The sequence below is a fragment of the Ptiloglossa arizonensis genome, chromosome 2, assembly GCF_051014685.1.
Source record: "Ptiloglossa arizonensis isolate GNS036 chromosome 2, iyPtiAriz1_principal, whole genome shotgun sequence".
NCBI lineage: Eukaryota > Metazoa > Arthropoda > Insecta > Hymenoptera > Colletidae > Ptiloglossa > Ptiloglossa arizonensis.
Window position 1 is genome coordinate 29,348,522 of NC_135049.1, and position 18,203 is coordinate 29,366,724.

General features: G+C 45.1%; 1 protein-coding gene across 12 annotated transcripts in view; it reads right to left on the minus strand.

Moving 5' to 3' along the window:
* The window catches only part of Mondo (MLX interacting protein mondo), a 28,558-nt gene that overhangs the window by 2,704 nt on the left and 7,651 nt on the right, over positions 1-18,203 (minus strand). The window contains exons 1-11 of one of the 12 annotated variants that reach the window (XM_076326959.1): positions 7,489-8,160; positions 5,677-5,964; positions 4,726-4,799; positions 3,780-3,905; positions 3,233-3,464; positions 2,641-2,736; positions 2,297-2,564; positions 1,619-2,237; positions 1,208-1,465; positions 622-766; positions 259-464 (exon numbers count right to left, since the gene is read on the minus strand). In XM_076326959.1, coding sequence (XP_076183074.1) covers positions 259-464; positions 622-766; positions 1,208-1,465; positions 1,619-2,237; positions 2,297-2,564; positions 2,641-2,736; positions 3,233-3,464; positions 3,780-3,905; positions 4,726-4,799; positions 5,677-5,686 — 2,034 coding nt within the window. In that variant the 5' untranslated portion in view covers positions 5,687-5,964; positions 7,489-8,160. Of the gene's footprint in view, positions 1-258; positions 465-621; positions 767-1,207; positions 1,466-1,618; positions 2,238-2,296; positions 2,565-2,640; positions 2,737-3,232; positions 3,465-3,779; positions 3,906-4,725; positions 4,800-5,676; positions 5,965-7,488; positions 8,161-10,071; positions 10,179-18,203 lie in introns of those variants that run through there. The other 11 variants (XM_076326955.1, XM_076326958.1, XM_076326951.1 and 8 more) reach the window with 11 other exon arrangements.

An 18,203-nucleotide genomic window follows, 5' to 3' on the forward strand; every position in this document is an offset into this window, starting at 1 on the left:
AGATTGCAAAATTGAACCGTTTCAAATGCTTTTAACGGTTACGTCACTGTTGCATATGTATACGCGTGCATGCATGCATGCATCTGCGGGCAAAAATTCTAAGATGCAGTCGTATCTTTCTTGCAAAAAATCGTAGAGGCTTCTGTTTAGATTTCGACGATGTAGTTCATTTGAGTTTCAAGGAATACTCTGGAAATTTAATGTACCGTTCATTCGAGTCGGTTATTAGAATAAGGAAGGTAATTTGTAAAGGGTTACCTGTTGTTGCGGTTGCACTTGCACCGGAGAAGTTTGCATCGTTTGGACAGTGACCGGCGTGGTAATATGGTGTGTGGTCGTCACCTGCGTAGGCGAAGCTGAAGGTGGAAGCATGGGTAAGACGTGTTTCATAGTGGTGGCTGTTTGGTTCATTGTCGGCATTATATTATCAGCCGGACTATTCATTGTGTATACACCAGATGTGTCTATGTAACGATATTGAAGCTCTCATAATATTCTGTACCATCGAGAAAAGGTATAATACCGCGTACGATTTCTCAATGATCGCGCGTCAGCGCCGATATGAATAATGTAATAGCATAATTATAACCGTGCAATGATTACGTTTCGTAAAATACATACTATTCGTGAGTAACTGCGCGAGCAAAACATTGTTATTTAGATTTAGAGCGGGATCGCTCGCTGTGGACACTAATGGCGGCGGGTGCATTCTCGGTGCGGTTAACGAGGAGCTACTTCGAGATCTGTTCCTCGCTTTCATTTGATACTGAAACGAAAAACGACCAATAACGATCAGAAACAATTCAATCGTGGGCTCATGATAAATAACTTTATCCTAACAAGGGGTGTACACTATCAGGACTATTTGGGTAGGCTTAAAACGTACATGTCCGCGAAGCTGAACAAATCCTAGAACATTAACCGATAATGGTTATCTATTTCTTGTTGCAAAAATATGTTCAAGTATTTTCTCTAACTTAACTAGAATTCAAGTGTTTCTCAGCGGCCCGAAATTTTTACACTTTCACGTAACTTTCGTTTCCTTTGTTTTCCTTGCATTTTTCTCATCGTATACGATGGAAATTATACTCTAAATTAATTTCATCCAGAATCAACTGAACTTCGACAAAATCGAGCAGACGCAAATGTGTACAATTCTCTCTTAAAATAGCCGTTCGACTAGTTAATATTCTAGGAGATTGTTTACCCTCGCGACTCGGCCCCAATCGGAGCGAAAAAGCTCCCCCGATCGTGTACTCCCGTTGCAGGTCACGTGATCAACCTTGGGCACAGCGAAAACCTCCTCCTTCTCCGAATTGGACGCGGCGGGCTGCGGTAGCAATTTGGCGGGTTGCGTGGTTGGTGTGGTGAGATCTAGGCCCGAGGGTCTGCACTGCAACAGTATCGGCGATTGCGACGACCGTTCCACGGATACCGCCACGAGTTGTTGCGGGTATGGGTGTGCCTGTAGAACCACATAATAATTCCAATTAATGTTTATCGATCGTTGAACAACTACTTCGCGTCGAGATGCATTATTCAAAATGAAACCACGTGCGTGTGCGCGTGCGCCTGCGCGCGGCCGCACGTGCGAATCGTCCCGTCGTCGGGGGAGTACCTTGAAATTGTTGGCGTTGAATTTGCATTGCTGCGCATTAAAGCTTTGCGGAAGCGGAGAGAACTTGTAGCATTGCTGCGGCTGAACGACTTTGTACGGTTTTGTGGACATCGGCGCGACCGGTGGCAGGGGTCTGATTGCCCTGTGCTGCGTGGGCACCGTGGAATTCGTTTGTGCGAAATTTTGCTCCACCGACACCAGATTCTCCACGTGCCCACCGGTAATGGGAGAGATTTGATTCGCGTGGACGGACTGTGGTTCGTTCAACGCTGACATCTGCACCTGATTCTGGACCGTGGTCAATTGAACACTTTGTATCTCCATGGCGAACGATTGTTGGGACGCTTGCTGCTGGTAACCGGTGTTCTGTTGCTGCGCGGTTCGTTGGTAAGCGTTCTGTTGTTGTTGTTGTTGTTGTTGTTGTTGTTGTTGTTGTTGCTGCTGCTGCTGCTGCTGCTGCTGCTGTTGCTGCTGCTGGGACTGTTGTATCATACGATTGTTCCTAGCCGAATTTCTACTCGATCTGCTCTTCTCCCTGACCGGTTGACTCGTCGGCGATGGCTCGTACGGTTGAGGCATCGGGCTGTAGTTCTCGCCCAGCGTGCTGAAATTATCGATACTTGAAATACAATTGCATTCCAGTGACGAACGCGGCCACTTTACGGTATTTAGACTCACATGCTGTTCCTGAATGTGTTCGTCGGCTCGGGTTGAGTATATATTTTCGCGGTGTACTGAAGATTCTGTATGGCACCCCCCGGTTCGTCCTGTTGCAACGCCGTCTGTTGGGCATTAGGCGCGTTCTTCAACGTCGTTTCCTGGCCCAGCTCGTTCATTTGATTCATCGGCGTCATCAGATCGAGATCGGAATAGTTCGAGGTCAACGCGCTGCTTCGAAACATGTCGTCCTCCTCGGGGACGGGGGGCAACTTCGAATTTAAAAATTCTAAAATACGAGCAATCTCATATTATCGCCTATTACATCACGCATATATCGTAACGAGCGAATGTTAATCGTTTACCTTGCAACGGTTCAAGTGTGTCCATAAAATCGTCTAAATTCGGTTGCAGTGGTCCCAGACTCGGTTGTATAAAATCCGCTAGACTGGCTCCTCGCGCTGCAAATCGAAATTAATATATTAGAACGCGTTTGTTTTTCAATAAAATCGTCTCACGGTTGTACACTTCCTCAGATCGTTCCTACGAGATACAGTGCGTCTCAAGAATATACCAACCTACCGATATATGCACGATTTGAACTTTCGTGGTCTCGATTGTCGATACAAGATATTGGGTCGTTCGGAAAGTCGTTTCGTTTTTTTTTTTTTTTTGGCGAAAATGAAACACGTTTTTTTCAGAGTGTACAAACATTTTATTAAATTATATATTCTCCATTTTCGGGAAACGAAACGACTTTCCGTACAACCCGGTACAAGACAGTGTACGCGGAGTGTAAATATTAAATGTTAGGAACATTCAAATATTTGAGAGTCGGTATAATTTTGAAACGCGGCGAAGTCTCGTTTCCCCTCGTCCCCGCTTGTTATCACCGTGCAAAATGTAATCGTTAGTTAACATCGTGTTCTCGCGCGGCAATTTTAATTAGTGAGTTACCAATTTCTCTCGGATCGGGAAAGTATATTGGTTGACTCGAACTGATTGTTGAAAATAACGTATCATTCATAAGCTCCATGTAATCCTCATCAACCATCATACTCTCTCCTCCTGGAGTCCCACTGGTCCCTCCGTGCGCGTTGCCTGTACCTGCTCCGAAGTTTCCCGAAGTTCCCAATCCGCTGTCCCAATCTATCACATCCATCGATTCCATCTGAAACGATGCCATTTTCTACTATGAATAAGAAACAAATTTACACTTGAACATTCGCGAGAATGGATGGTGGATCGTGAAACGCGAGTTGTTTCTTTCGAAGAGACGATTACGTGAGATGTTGTGTACAGCTCGGGTCGGAATTGACCCGAAACTTCGAACCGTACAAAATCATTTTCAGATTACAGAAATTCTTTCTTTTTTTTTCTTTTCTCGTAAAATAAGTCGGAAGTTAAGCTCGAAGTAAAAAATTTCGATTCGTTAAGAACAGGATCGTGGAAACGATAGAATAAATAAATGTCATCGTGTCAAAGTTGTATAATGGTTGAATACCATCTCGGTGCCATCTTTGTTCGTCCAGCCAAGGATCTTGTTTCGGTAGAACATGCGCCATTTCTTGTATTCCGCAGTAACAGCAGCAAGTTTTCGCTTCCAGTATTTGCCCTCTAAGACCACCGCCTGATAAGAGATACCGTCGTTGATTTACACTTACATTGGAACATCTCGCGCAAGAGAGAACGACGAGACGACGTTTATTGTACAGCTTGGGATTTATTTCTTTCGCGTTAGGAACTCGCGATAAAACTTGCGCAATCCAAGGAAAACTATCGCTTCCTTGAAGACACTTGAATCTACTTCGTCAGCAGCGAGTTAACGCCTCGCGCATACGATCAAATAATCTGGAGTAGTCTCGGATCTCGTTAATCGTACACACAGGGTGTCGTGTAAATAATCGTCGCGCGAACGAGTTGCAAAACAGGAAGGGGTACCAGGTAATGCGACAAGCTCGTTCCTGTACATTATTATTATTATTTTTTTTTTTTTTTTTTGCGTACACCGTTGATAAAGATTCTCTTCATGGTCAACGTCCCTTCGATACCAAATCTATGTATAATTATATTTTACCGAAATAAAAATAAAGCGTTCAAAAGATACGATCACGGATTCTACAATCACCTTGAAAAATGTGGACAAAATCTTCCACCGAATAAACATATCGCAAAATTTCTATTAGTGACATAATCGAATTGATTTTACCGAAATAAAAATAAAACGTTCGAAAAACACGATCACGGATACTACAATCACCTTGATAAACATGGACAAAATTCTCCACCGAATAAACGAAGAAACGTATTGCAAAATATCTACTACTAAAGGTAATTAAATTGTACAGTCTTTTTGAATAATCCCAGATTGGCGATTCGAGATGCAAGTTGTACGATTGGCTTCGTATTGTGCGTGACAAAGTACTAATTTTTTTTATAAGTGAACGTACCTCGGGTTTATTATGAGTATCAACATCCAACGGGGATGCGAACTGGCACACCAACGTGTTCTGCTTCAGTATAACTGAAACGACACGAAATCACATTGTATCGTTAACCCCTTTCGGTGCTGAGGTCCGAGGGTATTAGTACGCGCACGCGCACGCGCACGTGCGGAGGTCCTGTGGTCGCGTCTCGTTTGCGTACTCGCCGAACGCCCCACGGGCGTTCTCCGCACAGGTGAGTTCAAGCGCTCGTAAGCGCCCGCGGCACTCGATCGTCGAGTTCGTGTCGAGCACCGTCGGAGTGTCTTCTCCAACGTGTCACCCCCCCCTTCCCCTCCCTCTCGAGAAAAGCGTATTTCAACGACACGAAAGAATTGCAATTACATCCGCCACGTGGTCCCCCTTCACCCCGCGAGCGTACTTCGGGTGCACGTGCACCGATTCAAAGGGACCACAACGAATTCAATGCAGTTTTAAAAGTAGCAGCAACGACGTCTTTTTTTACCCAACAAAGGCTTTGTTCGTTGAATTAATACGGAGCTAGCGGCTCCTTGAGGGGATTTCCTCGCGCGTCGGCTCGGAGAATGTTCGGGATTTTTCGTTGAGAAATGTACGCGTTGAATCGAACTGAAAATTTTCTCGACAGTCGGCGTATCTATGGAAGTACTGTACGAATTTTTTCCGCACGATTTGCATCGGTGATAAACGAGTTATCGATAATCAAACGGCGCTGCATCGCGGTAATTCGAAACGAAAAATATAAGCAGATCGTTACGGTGAACGAGTGTATTTATTTAAATTTTGATCTCGTTTTCGATTCTTTAAGAGTGACTGTTTCAAGAGCGTATTTTCGAAACTGTATAAATTTCTATAAAGAATCGAACGAGATGTCGATCGTTCTCGCTCGAGACGCGTGGAAACCCCTCGTTGAATTGACAAAGGAGATTGCATACGAACCACCGTGCATGTATTCCAAACGATCGAAACGCAATGTCTCGCGACACGTCGGAATAGTTAGCTTCCCTTTAGCTTAAGACTGTGTTCGATGCGATCGGTGTGCTGGGCCAGAGACGCGGCCGTCCCGATGCCGACTTTGCGACGGCGCATTTTGGAGCTTGGTCGCGAGATACTCGCAATAACCGCCGACGACTAGCACGGAGTTCGAGCTTTCGAAGAACGAACCAACTTCCTGTACGTGGACGCCGACCGGGTTTCTTTTATACGTCACGAACGTCTACGGTGCACCTTTTCGGAGAAAATCGAGGCTGACTTTACGTGAACCTTGTCGATTCTCCGGGAAACGGGAAAACGAATCGAGAACGTGGAACAAAATACGCCGAGAACTTCGTATTCGAGAGTACTGGACGAGAACGAAAGTGTTCGCGTGGCGAGCTTACATATCGAAATTCGTGGATTGTGTTCGTTTCGGCGTGTAACGCTCGACGAGACGACGAGAAGTTACGAAGGAACGACGCGCGCCGGACGAACCGTTTCCTCGCAAAAGATAGTTAAAGATCGTCCAATTGGATCGCGCGGAATAGGTCCCGAGAGCAAGGCGCTCCCCCCACTCTACCTCCCGCCGCTGCATGCACCGGAGCTCCCCCCACCCTGCCACCGTCGTAGTGCACAGTGTCACCGGACCGTCACCGCGGTACATTCGAAAGCAATTTTCTCGCGAACGACGCCCCGTACGAAAAAATCCCATTCGACGTTTTCGATTCGTCGTTCGATGTACAACGGTCCTCTCTCGTTCGCACCGCCCCGTCGCGGTTACACCTTGTTATTTTCAACATTATCCGCGGCTCGATCGGTACTGGATCTTCGGTGTATATTTCGAACGACGCCATTCGAGCGCTCGGTCGACTTGTTCTCGGAAATCGCACGATAAACCTTATCGACGGTTACTTCCCCGGTCGATCCGCTCGAGCGGAGGACGTATAGAAGAAGAAGAAAAAAAAAAAAAGAAAATACCCGAATCGAGCTGTTTACGCAGTCGTTTGGCAGAGAAACGATTCGTTGAAGGTTCTGGCGTTACGATTCGATTCCCGTGTCAACGAACGGGGAACTCTCGGAGCACACGTGAGGAAAATTACACGGTGTTTTCTTTTTTTTTCCTCAATTTTTCTCTCCGTTCGAATTTTACGTAACCGCTTTAAAAACACCGAGACGACGACGTTGTCGAGGAATAAACGAGGCGTTGAGCGTTACACAATCGAGTTCGGGACAACATCGACGACGCCGATCGGCTCCGTCTCTCTGTTCATCTCGCGGGTTACGCTCGCTCGCGAGCGCACGAGCGCGCGTGCGCGCTGGATCTCGATCGTAAAGCACGAAATCGACGATGAAACGTCGTCCCGTGGTCAACGGGAAAGCTTTAAAAATAACGCCCGTTGGCAACGATCGGTGATCGAAATGTCAGTGAACGACGAGGCACGGTTCGCCTCGCGTAAGCGATTGCACAATTGACGAAGCGTCGACGAGAAGGGAACGGGATCGTTTTATTTAAGAGTCCCCGTCTGTCGCGTTTCCATGGGCCACCGGAACGATATCTCGTCGCCAAGTATCTGTTTGCCACCGTTGATCTCCGTTCGACTCGTTAACAACGGGGTAAACAACGCACTCGCGGGAGTACTCGTCCGCGCAAGATGGCGGGACCGTATGACGATTTCTCGTTCGTTCGACGAAATTACGAAACCGCGAATACCCGTTCGAAAATCGCGCCGATCTTTCCCGATTGTTCATCGTCCGTCTCTCTCCGAAAAGGTTTACCTCGATTTTCTCTCGAGGAGAGTGCACTGATACGAGACCACGACCGGTCAAGTCCCGTGGAAACGCGCGCGCTGGTTCGAAAGACGTTCGAAAATCATCGGAACGATCGAACGTAGGGTTGTAACGCGAGATATCGACAGCGACCGGTAATTTCGTCGGTCAGGATGACGGTACACGCGAAACTGAGTACGCCCGGCAAGTTTAAACGAGGAAAACGCGGTAGAAACCGCGAACGCGACGCTTGGCGGGGATTCTTTGTCACTGGCGTGTCACGTGCAAGATATTCCTTTATCTCGCGGAACGCCGTGACGCGTGTGTCTCTCCTATCGTGTCCGTCTTATTTTCGCGCGGGGATATCTTGAATCAATTTAATTTGGCTTTAGATTACGGCCATTTATCGCCCGTCATCTTTGTTTTTTCGTCGCTCGATGGAAAAGAGAGACACGCTCGCTCGAGAGACTCGGTCTTCGATTTCCTCGAACGTCGTCCATCCGTCGCGATCGACGAGCAGGATCGAAAGATCGTGCGTAAAATCGACCGAGACGAATCTCCCCCACTGTCGGTACACGGCCGTGAATTCACGAGGTTCGTTGACTCTGTCCAATCAATCTGATATTCGAGACGAAAAACACGCCGAGAGGGGAACCGGACCGCTGCTCGACGTTTCGTAAGAAATTTCCCGCCGTTGCTAAACCGGCACCGCTATCCTAGGTTTTTTCCACGATCGCGAAATTATCGCCCGATAGTTGGGAAACCGGCCGCGTTCGATACACGGAAACGCTAAAAATAAGCTCACGGTTATAAATAGGAACGAAAGGATACCGAGCGTGCGGATTTATTTCGATCTTCCTTGTCTACGATCGTTCGAATACGTCCGATCGTTTGTATTCGTCGATGTTCGCGGTGCAAGGATAACGGAGATCGTTATCCGTCGTTTGTTCGAGTACCATTGTTCACCTCCGGGCGTTGAAGTCTCGATTTTCGATTTTCGATCGATTCGGAGCGAAGAGGAACGTTCCGTTCGAAGTGAAGTGGTCGTTTTAAAAATGATTTTCTTATCTACGTTTTTACGAGCGATTCGTGTACACCGACGCGAACCGGACCGATGTAACTCGAATCGATAGACGACGATCCGCAGAGGTATTAACGCCCCGATTGTATGAATTTTGCAACAACGATACCGTAACGGCGATGTTTAATTCAATTTGATCGTCTTTACGAACTCGGCTCCTATTTTCGTTACGTACGTCAATCGATCTGGAAACAACGCGTACTCGAAAAATTAACTTCGGTCTCGAAGTATTAATCTCGGCCGTATCAATTTTACAAGAATAACACTGTACGGGCAATGTTTAATTCAAACTGGACCCGATCGTCTTCGCAAACTCGCCTCCTATTTTTGTTATCACAGTCGAGAGACGCGAGCTCCGGAACGACGCGACTCGAAACCGACGTAACTGGAAAGAACGTGTACTGGAACCGAGACTCGAACGGTAACATTTAATCGAAGTTAAAATGGTAAGTTTTGCGAACCGACGCGACCAAAAACCGACGTGACTCGAAGCGATGGATCCATGGCTCGGAGTATCAATATTTTCCGTTTCGATTGTGCAACGACGACACTCCGAAGGCGACATTCAACTTTAACCGAATTACCTTCGCAAATTCGACTTTCGTCTCTGTTACGTCCATCGAACGATGAGAGCTCCGGACCGACGCGACCGAAAACCGACGTGACTCGAAGCGATGGATCCATGGCTCGGAGAATCAATATTTTCCGTTTCGATTTTGCAACGACGACACTCCGAAGGCGACGTTCAACTCGAATCGAATTACCTTCGCAAATTCGACTTTCGTCTCTGTTACGTCCATCGAACGATGAGAGCTCCGGACCGACGCGACTGGAAACCGACGTGACTCGAGGCAACGGTTGCTCGCGAACCGATAACGTCGTTCTCGAAATATCGATGTTATTCAGAGTTTCGCGACAACGACAAAAGGAACGTGCGACTCGAGACGCCACGATCGTTTTTTTTTTTCTTTCCATCGAAAAATCCACTCTCAACTTCGTCCCCGTAGATCGACAACGTGACCCTCGAACCGTGAATGTTGACCATGACGATTATTCATCCGAGGATACAGTTGTTCGCGCGGACAGGGGTGGGGAAGAAAAGAAAAAAGAAAAAAAAGTGGAGAAGAAGAACACTGGCGTTATCATCCGCGGCTTCGTGGGTTATCGTGCGGTAACGATTGTTAAAGGTCAGCAAAATTAGCCAGCCGTCGCGCGTTTCGCGCGCCGTGCAGTATTTCCGGTTACTTCTTAAGGCCGTTGTGTACTCTGCTCGAAACAATCGGAGGATCTCTCGTCGATTCTGGAACAACACGAACGGGACGGGACCCGACGCGATTATATTTGAACCGAATACGTAACTCGGCATCGAACAACTCGCTGAACCGTTCCAGGGATCGGAACAAGCGATCCTATAGTTATTTCGAGCAGCCATGCTCCGGTGTACACGTTGCTTCGCCATTGCACAAGTCCTGTTTCGCGACAGATCGGATTTCCCGCGCGCGTTTCCTTACATTGCATGTGCCAGCACCTCCAAATCACGTTGTTCAGTCTGATCTTGTCCTTCCATCTCAGCCTGATCCCTTTGAACCGATTCCACTTGGGCGATGTCAATTTCTGTCTGGAACAAATTCAAATGGCCATACGTCATACCCACTGTAGGTCGGTCTCGAATAAATCGAGCGTTGACGTGCAATAAATAATTCATAAGTGTTTCGTGCACATTACCGTTTCGTTTCGGCTCTTTGGAAATAAACGAATCGAATCACCGATCGAACATGCAAAGGTGTGTTTTATTTTTTTTTTTTATATATAAAAGGAAAGGTAAATCGATTCGATACGACGCTCAGGGGGGTACCCCGTGCGGGAATCTCGTAGCTCCGTTTGAAACGTGTGTTCAGCGAACGCCCAAAGGCGTTCACCGCACGCGCCGAACGACCGAACGCTTCGCGGCATCCAAAGAGCGTAAACGAGGCGCGATTCGAGTATCTCGAACCGGTACGAAACGGCCATAGTTGTTTCTAATCTTTATCTCGACGTGGGAATACCGAGGCGCCCTCGTTTCGTTGGAAAAAGCACGAAACTCGAGGCGAACGCAACAACTGGTTGCAAAACAGATTTATCGAGAATGGTAGTTCGCGGAAGTTGACAAACGAATCTCTATTACGCTATAAACGGCTCATGCTTAATCCATCGAGTTTTCGAGCGACCGATAAATTTCAAAGTCACCGCGGGAGCTAAGACAACTTTATCGTCATCGAACTTCTTATCGACTTTTGACTTCTCTTTCGCGACGTTAGAATATCGATCGGTCTCATAGACCGAAACTCGTAAATTCGCCACCGGTAGCTTTTTTTACGACGATTTCACGTGCAGCGAAACTTTCGATTCGATGTAATTGCGGGGATCAATCATCGTGAACCGTTTCACGGACGTTGTTTACTCAAGTGTAGCAAACACTTCGCCGTGTTTATGCGACCAAAGCAAACCGTTCTAAATATAAACTCGTGGATGAAAATACGCGGGGTATTCGAAACTCCGCAATCGGTCGCGAATTCGTCGCTCGCTCGATTTCGTGGCTGGTGTTTCGATCGACAGTCGATCTCCATTGGAAGCATACGAATATCGAGAAGATTGTTGGTTTGCTATTAGAAAGCTGGTAGCCGACGAATGCTGTAATTACGATGGCATTTTCGTGAACAGAAACACGAAAGTAATACTGGATAAATGCCAAACAGTCTTTGGGGAAACTTGGAGATTATTTTTCTTTCTCGTTGATTATTTTCCTTCCTTTGTGTAAGATGGTCCATTGAAAACAGAACGATACAATTGTTGGATGGAAGTCATCGTTTGAAAAAAATTTCCAACACTACTAGTGATATTTTTGTTAAATACTCGATCGATTACGATTTTCTCTACGTGTTCTAAAATTGTTCTCCAAAGCTTCGTATCTGGTTGCCAAACCCGGTGTACTTGATTTTATTTTCCGTAGTTTATAGTATCGTGACGAGTACCGTTTGGATGTGGAGAGGGTGAACGTTGATAATTTCGATCCAATGTAACGGAGAACGAAATCTTTATCGGTGTTCACCGATACACCATCGAGAAGTCACCGAAGATTTCCAATGTTCGTGTTGCGACGAACGCCACGCATGTTCTTGACATTAGACCCTAGCCATCCGGGGCCCCTGCTGGAATTTTCATTTTTCTAACCCGACGATTAGATAACAGAGCCGAGAAACATGGCCAGACACACGGAACACACCGTGAGCGGTTCCGTGTTGCCCGAAAATTTACGGAGACGTGCTCATGAATTTGCAACGATCGAAAAAAATCGAAGATGTACCCTTAGAAACGAACCGAAGCGATTGCAATTAATTGAAAATAATCCAAGGGTTTCAGGAAAGAATTACGCGAATTTATTTTCCAGATTTCGAGATTTCTCTACCGTGATTACGTCCGCGCGTGTTCGTCGAACGATGCATTGAACTATAAATTAACATTAGGTATTCGAATGTTTTTCGATCGTTTCGTTTCGAAACGAACGAAAATATTTGTTTCCACGTGCCTCGCCGCGTATTGTACACGTACCGTTTAATTCCTGGACAAAGGTTCGAACATTTCGAAATCTAACACGACTTAGGAACTGCTTGCCGAAGTCCAACTATAATTAAGATTTCCGATTATCTACGTATCGAGAACTTTCAACTTGGTGGTTACGGATTTTAGACGCCGTGGGCATTCTCTTATCTTTCACGTTGAAATGTATCTATCTCTCGTTGTTCGTACTCGATTTCTCAAGAACCGAGAACACTTATTTTTATCTACGCGTGTCGTTCTCGTTATTGAAAAACCGAAAAAGAATGTCTCGACGTGAAATGGATCCGAAGCCACCGAGACTCTCGGCTTATCAGCCAAAGATCCCTGACCTGGAATTATCAAAAATTAACGAAGACCTTCTTTTTTCTAGAAATTTTCTGACAACACGCTCGTGTAATTCGCCGGGACGATCTTGCGCTCGACCTATCGAACTTTGTCGTATTAGGGCTGGAAATTCGCACAACTCTAACAATTGAATCGTCACGATTGTTCCCGCTGGTACCTCTCGGGTAAATAACTTTTATCGTTCAAACGACGAATCGTTCGTATTGTTACGATAAATCGAATCTTTCGCCGCTCCGATTCTACGTTTTTTTTTTTTTACTCGAATTTTAAATGCTCTTCTTTTTTTTTATATTTGCAGATACCGATGTGTCCGTTACGCGAAGAGCGCTCGCAAAGGGGTCGAAAGGGTCGATGCTAATCGGCTCGTAAAAAAACTATTAAACTACAAAGTAATTCGTGCGTGCATTTAATTCCGTGTGTTATGAAAGTAGTTTCGACCTCGTAGTGTACTCTACGAGGAACGCTGCGGTAATGAAACGCAATGCAGCAACTTGAACGTAACGAAATACAATTCCTCCATTACGACGGATTTAAAAGCTATCCCTGTATCAATAGCCGTATCGAGCTATCTCTACAACCTGGCTCATCATCGCCCACTAATAAAACAATTAAAGAATTAAGGAAACGGTCTCTGGAATTTTAGGCCGAAAATTGAGAATTGTTCGCAATTTTTTATTTCTTACGAACGAATAATCGAATCGAAACGAAGATTAACAGATCGTCTACTTTACGTAATACATTTTAACGAGATACGTATATATTACTCTTTTTTAAACAATTTTTTCTTCCTCCTTATTCTCCCCTCATTCAAAACGCGACAAAACTCGAGATTAAGACCACAATCTTCAAGAGAATGTAAGAAAAAAAAAAAATAAAATGGATGTTTTGACGAACTTCTGGAGGCTCGCCACATTATGGCTTTCGTTGTGACAAGACGGGCCTCTTTCTCGCCGAAAAAAAAAAAAAAAATGAAAACAGATATTTTTCTCGAATTATTAGACACGACGGGTACAGTTATCAGATAAGAAATTACTTATCCGGTCGTGCAATCGAGATGGTCCGATTTATTCACCGAGAAGACAATTCGATTATCAGAGAAATTTGCCGATCGATCTCCTCTCCGCTTTTCTCGAAAAGTATCTCTTAAAAATAGAGATTACGAAAACGTATGCCACGTCGAATTATCAAACGTATCGTAAACTCGTGGCGACGAGTTTCAATTTGTCGAATCGTTCGCCAAATACAGTCATGATCCTTCGACAAATCTACGTTTCTTCGAGCAACAACATTTCGAGATTAGATTCTAACAACAGCCTTTCGACCGTTCGAATGTTTTCTCCGAGCTTTTTACGATCGTTTCCGAATATTTTACTTCCAGAAGAAAGGAAATACTGCACGCAAGCTTTTTACGATTTCTTACCGAATATTTTCCTTCCCGGAAGTTTTTTTTACAATTGGTTCGCATTTTAATCTTTTACCGTGAAAATTTGTTTCCCCTCGCGCAAGCTTTTTACGATTTTCCCCGAATACTATATTTTCTTATCGGAAACTTTTTACAATCGATTCGCGCTACAATTTTCTCCCGGGAAAATTTCTTTCCCTTGTGTAAGCTTTTTACGATTTTTCTGGAATATTTTCTTATCGGAAACTTTTTACAATCGATTCGCGCTACAATTTTCTCCCATAAAAATTTCTTTCCCCTCGTACAAGCTTTTTACGATTTTTCCCAGATATTTTCTTATCGGAAGCTTTCTACAATTGCTTCGCGTTTCAATTTTTTTCCTCTCGTGCAAGCTTCTCACAATTTCCCCCGAATATTTCCCTCCCGGAAACTTTCTCCATTCGATCCACTCTACGATCTCCTCCCATGAAAATTTCTTTCCTTCCTCGCTCGAGATGAGCAGTAACCGCGTGGGTGTTCCCTTTGTTGAACGTCCGAGGCCTCGTTCGATGGAGGTTTAGCGCAAAGTTGAAAACGGACGAAAATAGTCCCGTGGTCTTTGGCAAACACCAACGCGGATAAGAACAAGATTACAGGAAAACGTGGAAAGATAAACGCTTGGGAACGAGGGGGGTGGAAAAGCTCGACTTGGCCGCGTACTAACGAGAAAATTGTTGCGAAACGATTTAATCGTTCGTGGAAAAAGAAACTGCGGAGATCGCGATGCGGGGGGGTGGGTAGCGCGCGACGCACTGAGAAGAAACGCACTTTCGGGAGTGGGAGGGGCGTGCGGCGTTAGGACTGGATAGGGAGAGGGGGTACGGGGGGGCGTGAACGAAACGGATTCTCGATTCGCACGAGTGCAGCCCGCCGCGTTGCAACGTGCGCTTCGCGCTGCGACCGGGAGCGTCTCTGTTCGATGACGCAGTGGCCTTGCATGATAAAAGACACGTTGACGCACACGCACGAGCTTCCACATAGGCCTTTACGGTAATTTAGCTCGATTCACTTTTTCGTGTTATGCGCGTCGCACGCGTGCGCGAGCGAGCGAGCGGGAACCGTCACCCGAGAGACACGCGTTCCGTGAGAGTACCGCACGAGACCCAGGCCTCCCGATTGCCGGGAAAAGCCGAACGTAGCGCGCGCGATCGAGGTCGAATCTATTTCCATGGACGCGTTCAATCTTACGTGTATCGGTACGTTTACGCGCGCGCGTAAATAAAACACGCGACTCGACACGAAGCGTTAAACGAATTAATAGATCGCGATAAGCGATTACGGGAACGAGATCCGTGTCGTTGAAACGACATCGATGAATCGTCGTAACAGTTCCCGAAAAACCCAATCCGAGTAGCGGGATTCGTTCTCGATACGATCGGAACGGAGTAAGCTTCCAATCGAGCTACGGTTTTTCCATTGCCTCTCGAATCGACGCGTATGTTTTGCCCACCGAGCTTTTTTTAATTTAAGAAGCACGAGCAAATTTACAGAGAAGTATTTATCGACGATCTTTCGGGCCGTGTTGACGACCCTCTTCAGGATAAGGAACTAAAGTCTATCGTGTAACGATATACGAGCCTCTCGAGAACGAAATCGATCGCTTTCGCGAAATAAAATTTAGAAGTCGATGACGTCTACAACGTTTTTAGATAACGTCGAGGAGTTACCGATTCGAGAGAAATAATTCGAGTTTCGATCAACTTCTCGGAGCGCTCGTGTACCTGGTAAATACGTTTTGGTTAAAGTCGAATTCGTTTTGCCTCGGAATACAAATTTTTATTTCGCATCGATGACGAACAGCGCGACGAATCGTTTACTTGAACAATCCTCTCGATTGTTTACTCGGAGTTACACGGAGGATGAGGACTATTTTTATTAGCCTATCGTTCCCGAATGCGTAACTGATTGTCCAGTAGCTTTCACAGTATCGAGCATCTAATCGAGCAATAAAGTTATCCGAGCATGTGATCCTACTGTTCCGAGGAGGGCGCGCTTTACGAAAGTTTATGGAGTGAAAATACTGTCGAATCGAAACAACCAACAGTGAGATTACACGGGCTGGCGTAATAACGTATGCAAACACGTATTACAAAGACTATTATCAAGTTAAGTGAAGTATCGTACGGTATTGGTATTAGTGGAAGCTCGACATGTGTCGCATAATGTATGCGTTGCCGGTTTATGGCGAACGAATTATGCCCGTAAGGGGGGGAAGAAAAAAGAAGAAGAAAAAAAAAACAACGAAGATATCGGGTACGATAATTGGTCATCGAAACCGATACTTTGCATTCGCGAGAGGTGATAATTACGACTCGAAACGGGCAATATTATTATTTAAATGTGTCTGAAACTATGTTTCCGCCTTTGTTTTCCTCGACGAATCTGGAAAAACAACGCGAGCAATTAACCAACTGTTTCGCTGAAGAAAAAAAAACTGTTTGCGGTACGAAATAAAAATTACGTGGCAACCTTCGAGAAACACGGAGACGTCTCAAAAACAGATCCACTTCTCGGTTAGCGTAATGATAACAATGATGCAGCTGGAAGAGTGAATTGTAAACGCTGGACAAAAGTCACGGATACGTTCCAGAAGCGAGTAGCCTGGTAAACGTTACGAAGCGGTCTTCGAGAAACTTAGGGACACCTTGTGGATCGAAGAAAAATAAATCTATCGCTCAGCCAACGCTACGATAAGAATAGCGATGGATAAGAGATAAGGGATGCACCGTTACGGATGCACGCGAGCGAGTAAGCGGTGCAGCGTGAAATAAATGTTACGCGCGTGTGTACAATGATCTTCGAGAGACTCCGAGACACCTTGTGCACCGGAGAAAAACAGATTTATCGCTCGGTTAACGCGGTAATAACAATGCTGCAGGTGGAAAGGTGAATAGTAACGCCGGATAAGTGCATCGGTGCATTTAATCGAGAAACGAGTGTCTTCTATTCGTTGGACCACGTTACGTGGATTATGGTCAACTTAAAACGTTAAACGCCGCAATAGTTTTCTAGATTTACGGTGATCCCCGATACTTGTTCGAACCGTATTGTAAAAAGTTGAAATGTTCGATAATTTGTCGATGCACTTGTTACTTTACGGTATTATTAACAGTCTCTGATATTTGTTCGAACAGTAGTGTAAACAGTTGAAACACATTTGATAATTTGTCTACAAACTTGTTATTTTATTGCGTTACTATCGGAGAATGATGCTACTTAAAAATTTACATCAGAGTTCATGCTTTGTAATATTCGATAATTTGTCTATGTACTTGTTACTTTATACTACTAACGAGAGTGATGCTATTTAAAAGTTTACGTCAGAATTCATGTTTTGTAATATTCGATAATTTATCTATGTACTTGTTACTTTATAATACTACTAACGAGAGTGATGCTATTTAAAAGTTTACATCAGAGTTCATGTTTTGTAATATTCGATAATTTGTCTATGTATTTATTATTTTACACTACTACTAACGAGAACGATGCTATTTACAAATTTACACCAAAGTTCATGTTTTGTAATATTCGATAATTAGTCTCTATACTTGTTATTTTATACTACTATCAACGAGAGCGATTCCGTTCAAAAGTTACCAAAAGTTTAATCGCTTTCGAGAATCGTAAGTTCGGAGCACCGATCCCCAGCGATCACCGTGGCGTTTAACGCGTTAAGGATTAAATATACCAACGCTTCGAAGGGTCGGTGTGTACGTCGATCGAACGATCGCCAAGTACCCCGATAAGATACTAGATTTATCAACGATTTCATAGCAGACAACTCGTAGAAGGTTCGAAGAACAAATTCCCCCGTTCCTGTAACGAATCTTTTTACAATAGGCCCGATACGTAACTAATTCACCTCGCGTATCGATAACAGTACCTTATCGCGGGACGGTAACCACGGAAAGCGCGCACTTATTGTTTTGTTTTCCAACGAACACCGTAAATGAAATTTACGAGCCTGTTGTTCAGGATGGACGTGTACGTTGCGTCACCGTGACAATTATATCTCTCTTCTCTCGTAGATAAAAATACATGCGCCTTTTCACTTCGCGCGTCCAATTGCAGTTCCGACATAAATCATCATCAATCGATTAACCCTTTCATCGCGAAGGCGGAACAATAATAGCGGCACGGTTATCGTTGGAATTACGGTATCGGTTCATTTATTATCCAATCTCGATTAAAGTTCCGATGTACCGCGGTGTTTCTTCGCGATCGGCACGGTTCTCGCGTTCGAGGAACAATAAAGTG